This window comes from Leucoraja erinacea, chromosome 3, assembly GCF_028641065.1.
Source record: "Leucoraja erinacea ecotype New England chromosome 3, Leri_hhj_1, whole genome shotgun sequence".
NCBI lineage: Eukaryota > Metazoa > Chordata > Chondrichthyes > Rajiformes > Rajidae > Leucoraja > Leucoraja erinaceus.
This window is the reverse complement of record NC_073379.1, coordinates 37,014,000-37,033,844: the sequence shown is the minus strand read 5'-3', so window position 1 is coordinate 37,033,844 and position 19,845 is coordinate 37,014,000. Positions and strand designations below refer to the sequence as shown.

Below are 19,845 nucleotides of genomic sequence, written 5' to 3'. Positions count from 1 at the left end.
AGTTGGATTTCCACAAGTCAGGTCTTCTGTAACTCGGGGAGCCGTGAATTTCCGTCTGTACATGCACAAATCTCAGCTATGCCCCACCAACACCTGACCACTATCTTCACACGGTCCAGATGAGTAGAAATTTCCACGGACTTAAATTTGAAAAGCTAAATGTTATTGGATCTGATCCCCATCATCATACTGTTCACTGGCCATATTCATCCCTCAACCTTGCAACACCGACACTGGACCAGACTCTTAGCAAGTGTAGGAAAGAACTGCAGATGCTGGTATAAATCGAAGATAGACACAAAAAGCTGGAGTAATTCAGCAGGACAGGCAGCATCTCTGGAGAGAAGGAATGGGTGACATTTTGGGTTGAGGCCCTTCCTCAGGCAAGCAAAAAGGGTCTTGGCCCGAAACATCACCCATTCCTTATCTCCAGATACGCTGCCTGTCCCGCTGAATTACTCCAGCTTTTTGTGTCTATCCACCCTGCGTTGTTTGTTTCTAAGTGGATCATATCACTCATACAATACAATACAAATTTATTATCATTTGAGCCCCAGTGAGACTCAAACGAAATGTTGTTTCCACAGCCATACAAACAAAGACACTGTCTTACAGACATACACATAATTAAATTCACACAAACATCCATCACAGTGAAGCCACTGTGATGGAAGGCAAGTCTTTTCTCTCCCCTGTTCTCCGTGTCCCTCCCGATGTCCAAGCCCCAGGCAGGCGATGATGAGTCCCACGGCCATTTTAGGCCGCGCGGGGCGATTTACGGCCCCGCTCCCGGTCTGAAAGTCCAAGGTTGGAACCCCCACGGGCATTGGTGAGTCCCACGGCCATGAAGCCGTGCCGGGTGATGTACTGTCCCGGTCCGGGTTGTTCCAACCCCGTGACACCGGCTGGAGAAGTCGCGTTGCGGGAGCTCCGGGAAGCGGTCTCTCTCTCTCCTCCCAGACCCGCGAGCTCCCGATGTCCCAGTTCACCGGACCTGCGGCTGCGTTGCTGGAGCCTCCGAGCCCCAGGAGTCGAGTCGCAGCAGCGAGTCACCGCCGCTCCCCACGCTCCGAGGCCGGCCATCACTAGGGCTACTGGTTTCTAGTGCCCCAGCCCCACATTGTTTCATTTGTGCTTGTGTTAGAACTAGACCTGTAGGTCCCTGGCTAACCTCCCATACTCCACCTCCTGTAAATGTGTCAGGTACCCACAGGGAATACCATTCACCCAGCACACTTGTGTTCACTGACCTACACTGGCTCCTAGTTAAACAATGCCTCAACTTTAAAACAACAAATCCGTTTGCAAATTCTCTCATGGCCTTACCCTTTCCTACAGGTATCTCCATTATACCCTAAATCACTGTAACCATCTGAAATCTTTGTGCTCTTCGAATTCCTGTCTCTATCTTATCTCTAATTTTAAATGCTCTATCATCTCTGTCCATTCTTTCAACTGCTAAGGTCCTAAACTGTGGAATTCCCTCCTTACACCATTCCACTCTATTTCTTGTTTTAAACTCTTTGTCCAATTCCTATCCCAATATCTCCTCTGGCATGCTCTGTTTTTTGTTCAATGATACGACTGCAAAGTGCCCTGGTAAATTCTACTGCCTTCAAGATATTATATAAACCAAGTAGTTGCTGAGGGTGTAAGTGACCCGAAGAGAGATTATTAATTGTGCTGTGTCTGCGTAGCTCATGGCTAAGAAAATCAACTAATCCATAGATGAATCAATCATTGTCACACTGCAGTTTGTATAAGCTCACGATGTACAAAGCAGCTGCTGCATTTTCTACGTTAGAGCAGTAGCTAATCAAAACTGGCTGTAAAGGTGCCATGTAAATGCAAATCATATAATGACACATGGAAGAGAAAAAGCCCACGGTACAACACATGAAATAATTATAAATTAAAATTGGCATGTCAATTTAAAAAAAAAATCACTATATCCATTCCTACCGTAGTTCCTACCGTATTTTTCTTCACTTGGATCATCTTCATCGATCAGTGGTTCATCCTTTTTGGAATAGTGTGTTAAGGTATTCAGGAAACAAAATTGGTGAAATACCAAATATGAGAATGAAGATAACGTTAATATTTATATGACACTCCGGTCCTTCTCTTGGTCCACTGTGACTGAGGTTATCATTGTCTTTCTAAGCAGTTGCTCTTCTTTGACTGGTAGAAACTTTACAAGGCAAAGTTCCAGAGGCCATTTGTATAATCCCCTGACCCCTTTAACCCTGTTGTTTAGAAAGAAACTGCAGATACTGGTTTAAACTGAAGATAGACACAAAAGGCTGTCTCAGTGGGTCAGGCAGCATCTCTGGAGAAAAGGAATAGGTGACGTTTCAGATTGTGATCCTTTTCAGATTCTGAAAAGAAGGGTCTCGAGCCAAAACGTCACCTATTCCTTTTCTCCAGCGATGCTGCCTGACCCACTGAGTAACTCCAGTTTTTTGCGTCTATTCCCCCCACCCTGTTGGTCTGCCCACCTCCAGGACATAAGAACTACAAGAAGGAGTCTGCTCGAGCCTGCTTTAACAGCACCAGTCAATAAGCCTTTTGTGGCCAATCCCTGTATTCACCAGCAAGAAACCCAACTACTGGAGGAACTGGCTTTCAAGAGGAGCCCAGCGGGCCAGTCCGTCTCTGTAGAGGGAAATGGACAGTCAATGTTTAGGTTGGGACGCTTCTGCACACTGTAGACTCAGATGCCGTTTGACCCTTTGAATTCCTCCAGCACTTTTTCTTGCTCCAGATTCCAACATCTGCAATCTTTTGCGAACCTAAATTTACTATCTCCACACTGTCAACCTCTCTCAAATAAACTGAGCAACTGCACGGTCACAGCCTTCTCCGAGAGAGAGTTGCAAAGAATTACAACTCTCGTCCAAAGAAAATGTTTCTTCATCTCGTCCCTTATCTTCATTCCTTCTGGAACGTCCAGTCTGTGAAAATACTCTTACTCCATCAACCTCGTGAGCCCCTTTCAGCATCTGATTTGTGTCCATGGGATCATCCCACATTTTTCATGAGTATGGTGCAAGCAACTCAGTCTCTTTGGAGGCCAACTGTCCCTCTGTCCAGGGGTTAGTTTGACCACAAGGCAAGTCTACCCTTTCTTGGCTGCAGAGGCTTGACAACAACAAGTCAACATTTTCATCAGCCTGACAAAATAGTTTCCAAAGTCCCATTCAGTTTATCTATCTCAATCCACATCTGTAACATCCCCCACCCCCTACCCTCACCAACAGTTTCCTCATCAGTCAGAAAGATTCTGACTGGTGAAGGGTTTTGGCCCGAAACGTTGCCTATTTCCTTCGCTCCATAGATGCTCCTGCACCCGCTGAGTTTCTCCAGCACTTTTGTCTAGTCAGAAAGATTCTAGACTCTGGTGATAGACACAAAATGCTGTAGTAACTCAGCGTGTCAGGCAGCATCTCTGGAGAAAAGGAGTAGGTGACGTTTCGGGTCGAGACCCTTCTTCAAACTGAGTCAGTGGAAAAGGGAAACAAGAGATATGCACAGGTATGAAGAACAAATGAATGAAAGGTATGCAAAAAAAAACAATTTTTTGCAACAATGATCAAGAAAAGGTATGGAATCCCCTCTTTCCGTCCCACCTAAGTCGTTGTACTAGTTTCAAAGGTCTTTTATTGTCACGTGTACCAATTAAGGTACAGTGATAATCGTATTACCATGCAGCCATACTAAAAAAAACAAGACGCACAACTACATAAAAGTTACATGAAACATCCACCACATTTCTCACTGTGATGGAAGTCAATAAAGTCTAATCTTCTTCCCTCATTTTTCTTCCGTGGTCAGGGCAGTTGAACCATCCGTCGGGGCGATCGAAGCTTCTGCAGCTGGCGATCGAAGCTCCCGCGTCAGGGCGGTCGAAGCTCCCGTGACTTGGAGCTCCTGAAGTCGGTCTCTAATTAGAGACCACGAGCTCCACGATGTTAAAGTCCGCAGGCTCCCGTGATGGGAGCTCAGACGTCGATCCCTGGCAAAGGGATTGCGAGCTCCACGATGGTAAGTCCCGTAGCTCCCGCGACTTGGAGCTCCTGAAGTCGGTCTCTAATTAGAGACCACGAGCTCCACGATGTTAAAGTCCGCAGGCTCCCATGGTTGGCGCCCAGACGTCAATCCCTGGCAAAGGGATTGCGAGCTCCACGATGGTAAGTCCTGTAGGTTCCCGCGGTTGGAGCTCCTGAAGTTGATCTCCAGCAAAGGCCGCCAACTCCTCGATGTTAGGCCGCAGTGCGGATGGAGATACGATATGGGAAAAACGTCACATCTCTGTTGAGGTAAGAGATTAAAAAAACGTTTCCTCAACCCCTCGACATAAAACAAGCTAAATAACACTAAAAACATACATTTAACACATGCTATTAAAAAAAAACAAAGAAGGAAGGGACAGACAGACTGTTGGTGAGGCAGCCATTGCTGGCGCCACCCGGTGGTTCAATGTCGTCCTGCTGAGTTTCACTGTTTGTATCACTCGCTATCACCTTCTCTACAGTCAACAATGGACCGTTGTGGGCTTCTTACCTTGATCATTGTTGCTGGCTTTGATTTGTCCCTTTCCATACCTTTCATTCATTTGTTCTGCATACCTTTACATATTCTCGTTTTCCCTCTCCCAAGACTCTCAGTCTGAAGAAAGGTCTTAACCCGAAACGTCACCTATTCATTTTCTCTGGAGATGCTGCCTGACCTGCTGAGTTACTCCAGTTTTTTGTGTCTATCTTTGGTGTAAACCAGCATCCAGCAACAGTCACTGATACTGCTTTCTGACCTTAGGTGTAAACCCATATTGATGGCTCAGACCCAGGGATGAAGCAAAACAACAACCTCAAATTACATGGATTGTTTAGAAATCAAAGCAATATACATTTTAAATTTAGAATACATATGCAAATAGAAACATAGAAAACAGGTGCAGGAGTAGGCCATTCAGCCCTTCGAGCCAGCACCACCATTCAATAAGATCATAGCTGATCATCCATAATCAGTACCCCGTTCTGGCTTTATCCCTTGATTCCATTAGCCCTAAAAGCTAAATCTTTCTTTCTTTTAAAATCTTTTTATTAGTTTTTTTCAACAAGACAACAAAAAAATAATGATAAACATAACAATGATATTGATACATATAGATCAGGATTACATTAATAACAGGCATAACCTAAATATGAGTCCAGTGTCAACATAAACATTGAATATAGACCTCCCGGTCTCTATGTAAATATAGTCGTGTTTAAAAGAGAACATATATATAACAAAAAGACAAAAAGAAAAAAAAGAAAAAAAGACCGGAAAAAACTAAAGAAGAAAAAAAAAGCAAAACAGAATCTGAGCTGCAAAGAATTTCAACAATTTGTCCCTGTTTGTCGTCAAGTCCGTTCCACCGTATAAAGGTAAAATAATTATATAACAGTTGGAGAGGCGACAATTTTTGTCATATGAAAATGTTGAATACATTTTCCCCAAGTCCTATCAAATTTACCCAAGGGTTCAACAATGTCACTCCTAATATTTTCTAAATTTTAACATGATATCGTTTCAAAATACCAATGGAGTGTGGTCGGAGGATTAGAGTCTTTCCATTTAAATAAAATAGATCTTCTGGCAATTAATGTGGTAAAAGCAATCAGCCGATGGGCGGAACGGGACAGATGGATAGAATCTAACATTGGTAGCCCAAATATTGCAGTAATAGGATGAGGTCGTAAATCAATACCTAAAACTACAGAAATAGTGTCAATATGAGTCAATGAGGCCACTTCAGAATTACATCTGTCACAGGTAGGATTTATATGACCATAAAAACGAGCTCTTATCTTTTGACATATGAGCTCTGTGAACCACCTTGAATTGTATCAACGTGTGTCTTGCACACATTGAGGAAGTATTAACTAATTGACGAAACCTCTCCCATTTCTCTATAGATGGAGACATTTGGAGTTCTCTTTCCCAGTCATTCTTAATTTTATCAAATATATCTATTTGTAATTTCAAAATCAACTCATAGTCGTTATTAAGCCCTTCTGATAAGGGTTCAAATGTAAACATTTTTAAAGCTAAATCTAACTCTCTCTTGAAAAACATCCAGTGAATTGGCCTCCACTGCCTTCTATGGCAGATAATTCCACAGATTCACAACTCTCTGGGTGAAAAAGTTTTTCCTCATCTCAGTCCTAACTGATCCCTAATTCTTAAACTGTGATCCCTGGTTCTGGACTCCCCCAACATCGGGAACCCTGTCCATTCCTCTAAGAATTTTATGTTTCTGTAGTTCTTGGAATTAGCCGAAATGTTGTATTTATAGGGAGAATGGGTATGGCTGATTCTTAATTGGTTGCTGGATTGTGTGTGATTTTAATGTTTTTCTTCCAAATATAGTTGTACATTTATTAAAGAGCGCTGTGCAGAGAGCCGGTCCTAGAGCACACTCTGTGTGTGGGTACTTCGGAATCATTGGATTACACTCTTTTCAGGCTGTAAATAAATATGTTGCATGCAAAGGGATCACCCGGAGATTTAGAACCACTTGCAAATTGATGGCAGAGTCAGCAAGGGTGACAAATGCCCCGGGAAGTAACTACCAGAAAGAAAACTTGCTTACTGGAGAGAATTGTCAGAAATAAAAACAGGGCTGCTTTGGAACTCTGAAAATGTTACAGTAATGCACAGAACTTACATATCAGGAGGTGTGGAGTGATTCCTTGATTTCTCTCTTTAAACAAGGGAATGGGGCTCTGCCTTGGGATAGGGAGTGAGGAGGATCAATTTAAAATGAAAAATAATCTACAAACTTTGATGGGGTTGGTGTTGCGGAATAACATGTGATAGGTAGAATTAAAATATTAATCAAGAATGGGCGCAATAGGAACCTAATCTGATCCCGTCTCTGGAGAGAGCAAACATTAAGTGTCTATTGCAGGAGAGATGGGAATCTCTGCATCATGGGCTTCACCATTTAATCCATGCCACTGTAGTCAGTCATGCAAATGGCCTAGATTGGATGAAAACATTGTGTTTTTTTTTAAAGTTGGAGCACTTTGCCACCTGCCTGATAGTCTGGTAGCCCTGCAGAACTGTGACTCTCCCAGCCTAACAGAGACAAGCCAGTTGGAGCAACAAGCAAGTGTCATGGGTCAGTAGCACATGACCTTGTTTATATTTAGCTTGATAAAAATTTTCCCCAGGCGTCGTAACAGACCATAAGGATGAATGGGAATAGAATGGATATTTTTTATTAAAATTCTTTCATGTCCTTGGAACATCCTGAAATGATTCATCTCCCATGAATAGTAAATAGCCAGTTAATCTATTTTGATAGCTGTGTGCTGGACACAATATCAGGAATCTGCGCTCTGAACATATCCATTTTGCAGCATTATGGAGAACATGAGATCGTTATCACATGGAATCTCACTCTATCCTAGTGTCCATGTTACAACAGTGATTACACAACGCTGCCTTTAAAACTCAGGCACATCCCACGGTCATGGAAAACTTTGTACTTCAATTATTTTGCATCTTATGTACACCAGAATAGAGGGAATATAATATTAGGATACTTACATGACTGTAGATGCTTCAAAAATTGCCTTTATAATTCAATTGACATAACCACATGACCACTGTTTCAAAATATCTTGAGAACTGCTCCTTTTCAATGGGCAGCACTGTTCACTGTAACCATGGGCATTTTTGAAATATTAAATCAGTAAACGATCAATATGAATATCTCATACGAGCTGTTCACCCTGAAATCCATTCTTTGAAAGAACAGTAGTTCCCAGCTTCTTGCTAGCCGAGCTTGGTGCCTATTTTCACTGGTAAACTCTGTGGTCAACACTGGAGGCCATTCAAAAACAACACGAGACCCAAGTATGTTGTTCCCAGAAGTTAGTTTTTCACACCTTTCTCTCAAACGATAAGGTCCCACATTTGATAAGGTCCCACATAGGACATTAGTGGGCAGAATTAGGGCACACGGTATTGGGGGTAGAGTGCTGACATGGATAGAGAAGTGGTTGGCAGACAGGAAACAAAGAGTAGGGATTAACGGGTCCCTTTCAGAATGGCAGGCAGTGACTAGTGGGGTACCGCAAGGCTCGGTGCTGGGACCGCAGCTATTTACAATATACATCAATGATTTGGATGAAGGGATTCAAAATAACATTAGCAAATTTGCAGATGACACCAAGCTGGGTGGCAGTGTGAACTGTGAGGATGCTATGAGAATGCAGGGTGACTTGGACAGGTTGGGGGAGTGGGCAGATGCATGGCAGATGAAGTTTAATGCGGATAAATTCCCGGGATGGCGGGACTGTCATATGCTGAGATCGCCATTGGTGGAGCTCCATCCAGCGCGGCCTGTCGGCTTTGAGTAAGGAGGCGGCCCTTCCAGGCGTCCCATGCCACTGAGAGGATTCTCCCGACGCCAGAGCACCATGACCCAGCAAGAACGGCCTGGACATCGGGCTTCCGTAGCGGCGACCTCAATAGGCCTGACTATAGGTGGACATGGGGATGGGACTGGACTTAGTGCCTTCCCTCATAATGGAAACCATTGTGGGGGGATGTCTTTTATGTTTAAATTTCTTTATTATTGTCATGTCTGTATTCTTTTTTTATGTGCTGCATTGGCAACAAGTATTTCACTATACCAATTGGTGTAGGTGACTAATAAAGAAACCTTTGAAACCTTTGAATGGAGCAGCTGGGCTTGTACACTCTGGGGTTTAGAAGGATGAGAGGAGATCTCATTGAAACATATGATTGTTAAGGGTTTGGTCACGCTAGAGGCAGGAAAGATGTTCCCGATGTTGGGGGAGCCCAGAACCAGGGGCCAGTTTAAGAATAAGGAGTAAGCCATTTAGAACGGAGACGAGGAAACACTTTTACTCACAGAGAGTGGTGAGTCTGTGGAATTCTCTGCTTCAAGAAGGCGGTGGAGGCAGGTTCTCTGGATGCTTTCAAGAGAGAGCTAGATAGGGCTCTTAAAAATAGCGCAGTCAGGGGATATGGGGAGAAGGCAGGAACGGGGGGTACTGATTGGGGATGATCAGCCATGATCATATTGAATGGCGGTGCTTGCTCGAAGGGCCGAATGGCCTACTCCTGCACCTATTGTCTATTGTCTAAAAGGAGAATATTTCTCCCTGATTCGGGAAGCTGGATACATCTGCCCTCAGCTACAATCAAAAAACGTTTCATTTTGTAGTATCAACTTTATCTGGGAATTCCTCAAATTCATAAGGATGTGCCAGCCTCTAACAAGAATAAAGTGTGGAGGAAGGCTGGGATAGAAATGCTAATTGAAATCAAATTGTACGGTGCCAGTGTGAATCCTGCACCCCATAGCACCGAACCCACATTATGGCGACATATCTGTGCCCACCGCCGCAGTACTCCGTGGCCAGAGCTGAATTATGCACTTGTATCTAAACTCACGACCGGAAAATAGGCTCAAGATGCTGGAGTCTATAATGACACAGGAAATGATAATAGTTTAGGAAAGCCAAATATAATCAAATTGACAATAAGGTTTTATGAAACGTAGGTCATGTGTGGCCAATTTGCTAGTTTAATTTTAGTTTAGAGATACAGTGTGGAAACAGGCCCTTCGGCCCACCAAGTCCTCGCCGACCAGCGATCCCCACACACTAACACTATCTTACATACTAGGGACAATTTACAATTTTACCAAGCCAATTAACCTACAAACCTATAGGTTTGTGGGATGAAACCAGAACTCCTGGAGAAAACTCACGCAGGTCACGGTGAGAACGTATAAACTCTGTACAGACAAGCACCTGTAGTCAGGATCGACCCCGAGTCTCTAGCGCTGTAAGGCAGAAACTCTACCACTGCGCCACCATGCCATCCTGTGAAAAGGAAAATTGATAGGTGACCTGTCAATATAGTGCATAAATAAATCATGAGCCCAAGGTACTGGAGGAAGTTTTAGCACAGGTCTTTTCCAGTTTGAAGGGATGCAACTGGTGGAAATTTTTTTAGCCCTCAATTGTTTAATATTTACATCAATAAACTGGAGGGGAAAATGAAAAGTAAAGTCTCTAAGTTTACTGATGATACTAAAGCAGAAGCAAGGGCATGTTGCTTTGAGGGCATTGTGATTCTGCAACACATTCTAGACAGTTGAGTGACTGGGCAAATTAAGTTTAACACAGGGAAGTGCAAAGTCATGCACTTCAGTAAGTGGAATCAAAAGATGGTTTATCTGAATGGAAAGAGGCAGTAAATAGTCATAGCGTGTGGAAAGAGATCCTTCGGCTCAACTTGCCCACACACCAAATTGTCCCATCTACACTAATCCCACCTGCCTGTTTGGCCCATTTCCCTTTAAACCTGTTGCATCCATGTACCTGTCTAATTGTTTCGTAAAACGTTGCAATAGCGCCTGCCTCAACTACCTTCTCTGGCAGCTCATTCCGTACACCCAACATCATTTTTTGTGAAAAATTACTCCTCAGATCCCTATTAAATCTTTCCCCCTTCACCTTAAACCTGTCCTCTGGTTCTCGATTCCTCTACTTGTGATGTTGGTGAGACCCCAATTAGAATATTGTGTTCAGTTTTGGGCACCATGTTATACGAAAGATATTGTCAAGCTTGAAAAGGTTCAGAAAAGATTTACGAGAATATTGCCAGTACTAGAGGGTGTGAGCTATAGTAAGCGGTTGAGTAGGCTGGGTCTCTATTGGAGAGCAGGTGGATCTTCTAGAGGTGTACAAAATCATGAGAGGAATGGATTGGGTAGATGCACAAGAGTCTCTTGCCCAGAGTAGGGGAATCGAGGACCAGAGGTCATAGGTTCAAGGTGAAGAGGAAAAGGTTTAATAGGAATCTGAGGGGTAACGTTTTCACACAAAGGGTGGTGAGAGTATGGAACAAGTTTCCAGAGGAGGTAGTTGAGGCTGGGAGTATCCAATTGTTTAAGAAACAGACAGGTACATGAATTGGACAGGTTTGATGGGATATGGACCAAGCACAGGCAGGTGGGACTAGTGTAGCTGGTGCGGGCAAGTTATGCCGAAGGGCCTGTTTCGACACTGTATCACGCTATGACTATTCTGGACAAGAGATTCTGTGCGTCTACCGAATCTATCCCTCTCATGATTTTATACACCTCTGTACGATCACCCCTCATCCTCCTGCTTTCCAAGGAATAAAATCCCAGCCTGCTCAACCTCTCCCGAAAGCTCAGACCCTCGAGTCCTGACACCATCCTCGTAAATCTTCTCTATACCCTTTCCAACTTGACAACATCTTTCCTGCAACATGGTGCCCAGAACTGAACACAATACTCTAAATGCGGCCGAATCAACGTCTTATATAACTTCAACATGACCCTCCAACATACATACTCAGTACTATGACTAATGAAGGCCAATGTGCCAAACACCTTTTTGACCACTATCTACCTGTGACACCACCTTAAAGGAACCATGTACCTGCACTCCCATATCCCTTTGCTCTACAACACTCCCCAGGGCCCTGCCATTCGCTGTATAGGTCCTATCCTGGTTAGACCTCCCCAAATGCAACACCTTGCATTTATCTGTACTAAATTCCATCAACCATTCCTCAGCCCACCTGGCCAACTGATCAAGATCCTGCTGCAATTTTTTGACATCTATCTTCACTATCTACAATATTACTCACTTTTGTATCATCTGCAAACTTGGAAGTTCAGAATGATCTAGGTGATCTAATCGATGAATCACAAGTAAGCAAGTAGATCCAACAAGCAGTTAAAGCAAATTGCATGTTGGCATTTATTACAAATAGTTTGAAGTTTAAGAATTAAGCAGGTTTTGTTCCAGCTGTGTATGGTGTTGTCGGACTGTTGGCCTCATATTACTCCTCTGTCCCTTCCATCATTGCATGAAACAGGATTCAAGATTGAACAGTGTGATGTAATCAATAACTGTTCTTTTTAAGGAATGTGGCTGTCTTCTTCCAAACAAGTAATTTTGTGCTGTACAGCACTGGATGAAGGGTAAATGATTTAATAGGAGTCTGAGGGGTACTCCAAGATCCCCGTTATTCCACATCTCTCAGTATCCTCATTTACTATATACTCCCTGTATCAGCCCAAGGTCAGAAGATAGAAAAATTAATCAGCATGCATTTTACTGGTTGACAAACAGTTGCAAGAGCGTCATGGTGGAATACCATTGCTCAACTGGATTAAAGTTCAAATCCCAACATAGCAACTTGGGAATGTTCAACCAAATTCCAGTCCGTATATTTCTCAACCATCTCAAAACGAGTCACGGTCAGGGACTCCAGTAGAAAAGGTTGAGCATTCTCACTTTCTTTTGTTTTCACCGTTATGTCTTTGAAACATGTTCACACGTGCCGTAACTAAAAGGAATGCAGACACCTGCAGAAATTCTGCTGTTGTGGAGGAGCGCAAACAAAAGGTAACCCATTAAGTATGAAATAAATTTTAAAATTCATTGCAAAAACCAGCAATTTTATTACACTCTTAAAACATCACAAGTGGCAGGCAATTATATCAATATTTGAATGAACCATACTGATCAACTCTGCGGGCAGCACACCTACCTGGAAATAATTTTTCAATTTCCACCGAAACAATGACTCCTTTTATAATACGACTCTTGGAGCCTTACCAAAGTCTGGGAGATACTTAATTTGATACGTTTGACTCGCATGTTTACAATATTTTTTATATTCTGTAGTAAATCAAACACCTGATGCCCAAGAGATGTATAACTGTACAAACACAAATTGACTCATTCAAATTATGGTTAAACCAAATAAAAGTAGACAAAATAAAGTGACTATTTGCATAGTTACAGTCATTTACAAAAACAGTTCCTTTGTGCAGATCCAGTTAACACAAGTTATCACCTAAAAGTAATATATGTTTTATTTGGACCTATCTGCCTCCTCTGTGGGATTAACATTTTATAAAATGGTGGAACAAATCTATTTTCACAAAATACAAGAGTCATTCAAATTTATTTTGCATCAAAATGAATGGATTTGCACCACAGTTTGAGTTCTTTGGTTGCAAAGCAGGCTTGAAACTTCTATTCCTAAGATGATGGGTGCAACGGGGGCTATACGTCCTCCATGCAAACAGGAAAACAAGCCAGTTGAGCTGAAGAGTTTGTGATTTAATTCTGTGCAATATTGGCTCCAAAGATGTTATTGTAAGTGGTGCACTTGGTAGATCTGCTGCCTTACAGCGCCAAAGACACAGGTTCAATCCTGACCTCGAGCACTGTGCATGTGGAGTTTACATTTTCTCCTGTTACCACATGGGTTTCCTCTGGGTGCTCCGGTTTCCTTCCACATCTCAAAGACATGCGGGTTAATAGGCCTCTGTAAAATTGCCCCTAATGTGGATGAAAAAGTTATAACATAAAACTAGTGGAAACTGGTGATCGATGTTTGCCGTGGATTCAGTGGGCCGAAGGGCATGTTTCCATGCTGTATCTGTAAACTAAACTAAACACACCTTTAAATTACAACTAGGAAACAATTTGCTGTTACAACAAACAAACTTGTGATAGATGTTTGCAGGAAAAGGGATCAAGTTATCCGCTCTATATATTGGAGCCAATTTTAGCAAACCAGTTGAACAATTTGTTACTGCCCCAATTGACATTTTTTAACCAAACTTAACATTTGTCCCTTCCATCCGGATCTTGGCTCCTTGCCAAGGCACAATTTACCCTCTGGTATCTGTCCAATCTGGACATTAAAACCTGTTTGCTGAATATTAAACAGCACGACTACACCAGATGCTACCCTGAAGCCTACACCAGCAGCACAGGTTCAACAGTGGAATTCTTGGCTGTTTTTTTAGTCTCCCCTCAACCAAAGGCCAAATGTCATACCCCCAGCAAGAAAACGTCAAACTGACCCTACACCTGTTTGGAATCAAGGCCAGGAACTCATTGAATAGAGATTGCTGAACCATTGAGGGAGCCTTTTCTTTCCTACATTCCAATAACATTCCTATTTTTGGACAATTCTTTGACATGATTGCTCCTCATACCATCTATGACATTTACTCAATATCACAATTGTCTGCGGTAACCCATTTTAAAAAATATGTAATCATTAAATGCCGTAAGAGGCTGGTTTAGTGATTTTACAATTTTGTTTTGGGAATAATCAAATTGTTTACAAGCTAGAAGTGCAGCACATTGCCAAAGTACAGGTGGTTTTGCTTTAACACGTTTCTATAACCCACGTTAAATAGAATACAAACAATGAATCAGGGAACATTGTTTGCATTAAGCAGGCTGAATTGGTTATAATGATGAACCTCCATACAGTATATAATGTACTAAGTCTCTTGCAGATAAAATCTGTGCGCAAGATTATGGTCACTTAAATTGTTTGGGCAAACTTGGCATCTTTCATTGCTGGTGAATTTAATCGTAAATGAGGGACAGTCAAATGAAATCCAGAGATGTTTCTAATTAAATGGTTAACAGAAACTGGGCATCTGCTTCCCTCTGGCAAATGTACACTGAACTTGCAAGATGAAATCGCATGATCCACTGGTAGCATCAACTGAAGAAAGTTCACATCCCTTATTGGTATTCTTTCAAATGCGACAAGTAGTCTGATTTCTGAAAAGAATCTCCCCAACATTGAAATTGTCTTTGTGAATGCTTATTCTGGATCCAAACGAGGCAATACAGGAAGAATAAGATTTCCAAAAGCAGAGTCTTGAGTTATGAAATATCCTGATGAGTGTGCATGTGCATGCTGAGGATCAAATGAAAGAATATGCGTTAGATTTTTGTTCTAAACAGAAATGTTCAATTTAATACAAAGTCAACTGATAACCTAGATTAGTTCCCAATTGATGTTGTTTGACATTGATTTAAATATATTTACACATAACAGCAAATGCAATATTTCCAGCTAAATTTAATGAACTAGTAAACATACATTAATAACAAAGTCCTGGAAGGGGTGCAGAAAGTATTTCCTCAAAATGGTTCAATAGTGGGAATTTGGCTATGAAAAGTAGAGTGTGAAAGGTGGGGCACTTTGCTCCTCGAAGCAAAGATGGTGGTGAAGAGATTAGACACAGGTATAAGTCTCATGATTGTTTTAGTCAGGGTACATAAAGGGAAGCATTAGCAACTCTAGGTTATCTAGGTTATAAGCCTCATGATTGTTTTAGTCAGGGTACATAAAGGGAAGCATTAGCAAATGGTTCAAATATCAGAACACACAGATTTAAAACATATGTGCAAAAGATAGAGTATTGCAAGGATGAACAGTAGTTAGGATCTAGAATTCACTGCCTGGAAGGATGGTAACTGGATCACTATCTTAAAAATGAAACTAGGCGAGCAAAGATAATAACTTGCAGAGTCGTGTGGGGGATTATGGAGGGGTAATAAAAAGGGAAACAGTACTGACAGGATTACAGGAGTTGGCAGAATTCATAAGACTACTTTCATATGTTCATTTCACAGTTCATATGACTGCTTTCCATACTATAAGTTAGTGATTCTGACATATTAGTAGATTTCAAGATGTTAAACATTGAGACTTGGCAGACAATTAAAATTATATAAAAGGTCACAATGGAGCAAAATGACAGTCCTCAATCTGCTTGTTTCACTAAAGACAAATGGGAATATAATTCTCGTCATATTATTAGTAATAAAAGCTGTTTAAAACATACCTGCAAGGCAGCTTTTTGTTGTGCTGCAATATGCTGTTGTTCTGCATGGTCCCGAAAATCTTTAGCAAAAGCAGGCCTTGATAGTGGAAGACTACAAAAAGCAATGCAAATGTCAGACAAAACATTTCAGTTATTCGTGCAATCCACACAATAACATTCCACAAAAGGTGCTTAGCATGGATTGTAAAATAACGTTATTTCAGAGATATTTATACCATAAACTCAAACTTATCATTAAATCATGGACATGCTGGAGGTTTCAATCTACTCTGCATTATGCATGAACACAGTCTGAAGATAAAACATTGAAGTTGACAACATTGGTAACCTTGTGAATTTAATCAAAATTAAGATATAAATGCAAAATTATACAAATGTTTGAAACATGTTCGTACATTTGGAACAGCTATAAATTCAGGGCTTTAAGGACTTTCAAGGTCCAAAAATCCCACTTTCAAGGGGCAAAATCCAGCCAAAAATTGATGGTTTAACAGAGACTGGTATATATATTGCTTGGTACTGAATGATTTGATTATTTACCAAATAAAAGTAAGAAGGTTGGCTGGACACCATCTCAGATTTGATTGGAAAATCATGTTTTGCACACCTCTGGTACAAAGAACACAGCAGAAAAATCAACTTTCAATTCACAGTTCCCTCGAAGTTATGAACCAATGATATAGCTCGAATTATTACCAAATGCCATTGGAATTTGGAGTTGAGACCTTGTTTTCTGTTGTGTTACTTGTGTGCTCTGATATACAGGCACTGATTTTCAGGGAAATCTGAGAAGGTGATCAGTCAATCCATTAGTCCAGGTTACTAAACTTAATGCACAGAACGACACTAAATTACATTCGTACTTCAATAGAGCACTGATGGTCCATTTTCTCATCTCAGTTGTTCAATCTGAAACCATGATCAGCCATGATCATATTGAATGGCGGTGCAGGTTCGAAGGGCCGAATGGCCTACTCCTGCATCTATTTTCTATGTTTCTATGATAATGGAAAACTTTGCTTTTCAACCAGTCCCTGCAAACATGTACTGTCCTTCCCTGCCTGCTTCAAAGTCTCCACTATTGTCCCTGTACCCAAAAAGACAAAGATTACTGGTCTTAATGACTACAGGCCTGTCACACTGACCTCTGTAGTCATAAAGACCCTTGAAAGAATTGTGCTGGCCCAGCTGAAAATATCACGAACACTGAACCCTCTGCAGTTTGCATATCGGCCTGGCCAATAGATCAGTGGATGACGCAGTCAATTTGGGCCTGCACTTCATCCTCCAGCACCTAGACCACCAGGGGACCTATGCAAGGATTTTGTTTGTTGATTTTAGCTTTGCATTCAACACCATTTTGCCAGAGCTTCTACACTCCAAACTCTCCCAATTGACTGTGCCTGAACCCCTGTCAGTAGATCAACAACTTCCTGACAGACTGGAAGCAGCACGTGAGGCTGGGAAAGCACCTTACGGACCTGCAGACCCTCAGCATCGGAGCACCGCAAGGCTGCGTACTCTCCCCTCTCCTTTAGTCGCTCTCCACCATCGACTGCACCTCCACAGACTCTTCTGTCAAGCTTCTCAAGTTTGCGGACGTCACAACCCTGATTAGATTGATCCAGGATGGGGAGGAATCTGCCTACAGACAGGAAGTGCACAACTGGCGTCCTGGTGGCTTCGTAACAACCTGGAGCCCAATATGCTTAAGGCAGTGGAATTGATAGTAGACTTTAAGAGAGCATCCCTTCTCTCCCCCCACTCACCATCAACAACACCACAGTAACATCTGTGGAGTATTTTAAGTTCCTTGGAACCATCATCTCTAAGGACCTGAAATGAGGACCACTATCGACTCAACAGAGGGCCAACAGAGGATGTACTTCCTGCGGCAACTGAGGAAACACAATCTGCCACAGGCAATGATGGTCCAATTCTATACTGCCATCATAGAGTCTGTTCTCACCTTCCCCATCATTGTCTAGTTTGGCTCAGCCACCAAGCACGACATCCGGAGGCTGCAGCAAACTGTACACTGCAAGAGCCAGGAAGTGAGAGGGTAAGGTCATCTCTGACCCCTCTCACCCTGGCCACAAACTCTTTGAATCAATTTTCTCTGGAAGGCGACTCCGGACTGTCAAAGCCACGACAGCCAGGCATAAAACCAGCTTTTTCCACAAGCAGTAGCTCTACTCAATAACCAAAAGTATGTAGCTTCCTTTTGGTCTGTTTTTTAATTTCATTCACATGCTTAAACTATAATGTTTTATTATTAATGTTTTATGCATCATTCTTAAATGTTATTGTTTGTCGTGTCGTTACTTGCGAGCGTAGCACCAAGGCAAATTCCTTGTATGCATATACTTGGCCAATAAACTTATTTATACAAACATTTTTTAAGTTCTTCTTATTTAGAAGTTTTTTATTTCAGTGAGTTTGTCTTCTATGTTTTGTTGCACTTTTTTCAGCTCAACACTCATCACTGGCAGATCTGCGCATGCTGTTGGACTTGGAGATAATGGTGACTCTAGCCATGTGGTCCTACCTTGTTACACAGACTTGCCCCAGAAAACTCCAGACCCCTATTTATTGGAAGCACCTACATGAGTTTGATGCTTAGATTTTACTCTTCATTATTATATGATACATGGGGAGTTTGTGAGCAGTGTTACAGGGCTAATTGTTTAGGTGCCGGAGCTGTCAAACACGAGCACCATTAAGATTATAGCCAATCACTACATTCCAGTGTACAGCTAGTACAAAAAAACATATAATACTTAATGTGATAATATGACAAAATATTGCACAGTTGCACCAACTAATTATGATGAAATATAATTATCAAGCAAGTTAAGAAAAAGACGGTAATCATGTATTATGTAACCCACCCACTCACTCACCCACTCCAGACCGGTCCCGCCACTGACACGCGACTCGACCGCCAGCGCGGAGCCCCACCGCTGGATCGCACCACCACCTGCCCGACCGCCATTAGGCCGAGATTGCCACCACGAGGAGCAGCAACAACATCCACCGCCTCTCCGACTTTCACCACCTTCCCGGCCAAACCCAGGCCCGGACCACCAAAGCTGCCGACTCTCAACACTTCCCTGGGCGGGGCCATCGCCGATGTCGCCGACCTTCACTGTCTCCCCGGACACCGATGCTGCTGGCGCCGACCCGTATCTCTACTCCAGCCCCCCACGAGCCTCCGTCAGCGACTCCGCCGACTCTCGCCTCTCCACTGGCTACTACCGGGCAAGACCCGTATCCTCACCAGAGTTCCCCAGGCCCAGCAGCAGGCCCACAACCTCCACGATGCAGACAGCACGTGGTCTGACTCTGCTGGGTCCTAGTGCTCCCCCACCCTCCTACAGGGAACATTGTTAGCAAACATATGTAACAATGTTTCCCAACTTTGAATAAAATACGCATAATAAACGTGATAAAAAAGTCTATGAATTAATATCTCTATCATAAAAATGAATTTTCAAGGATCTATGATAAATACAAGGACTTTCAGGGCCTTGAAAACACTGTTCCTAATTCCAGGTCTTTCAAGCACTTCCAAGGACCATACGAGCCCTGTTGAAATCTCAAAAACAGAAAATGCCAGAAATACAACAGGTCAGCAACTGCTAACGCAAAATCGCTGACTACAAATATTAACCCTTTTCTTTCTCTGAATGAATATTTGTATTAATTCCAGTTCATTATATTATGCAGATACTTGTTAACATGTATACATGATACTTATCCAGAACAAAATGAAAATAAATAGCTTTCGAGTAGCAATGGGTACAATATTCTTCACAAGATTCCACACTATAATTATAGCATGACATGCAACTCTTCGCATTGTTCAGAAAATGGATGCGACCAGGAATGATATTACTTTTACAACAAAGGTTCATATAGGTTAACAATGATTGGAGAAAAAACAGGTCAGATAATTCTAGGGTCCTCAAAGTTCATTAACAAATGATATACGAAGTGGAGGCAGCGGGGAAATCAACAGGCGATGGAATATGCTTCTATACCAACCAGGATTGGTGTAGCGGTACTGTCAAATTTTCTGCTCTCCCAACCTAGAATCCCTC

At 42.3% G+C, this 19,845-nt stretch overlaps 1 protein-coding gene across 1 annotated transcript in view; it reads right to left on the bottom strand.

Moving 5' to 3' along the window:
- Positions 1 to 12,508: 12,508 nt before the first annotated feature.
- Positions 12,509 to 19,845, bottom strand: part of inip (ints3 and nabp interacting protein) — a 36,200-nt gene continuing 28,863 nt past the window's right edge. Inside the window, exons 4-5 of the mRNA XM_055632432.1 lie at positions 15,743 to 15,833; positions 12,509 to 14,808 (exon numbers count right to left, since the gene is read on the bottom strand). Coding sequence (XP_055488407.1) covers positions 14,713 to 14,808; positions 15,743 to 15,833 — 187 coding nt within the window. The 3' untranslated portion in view covers positions 12,509 to 14,712. The remainder of the gene's footprint in view (positions 14,809 to 15,742; positions 15,834 to 19,845) is intronic.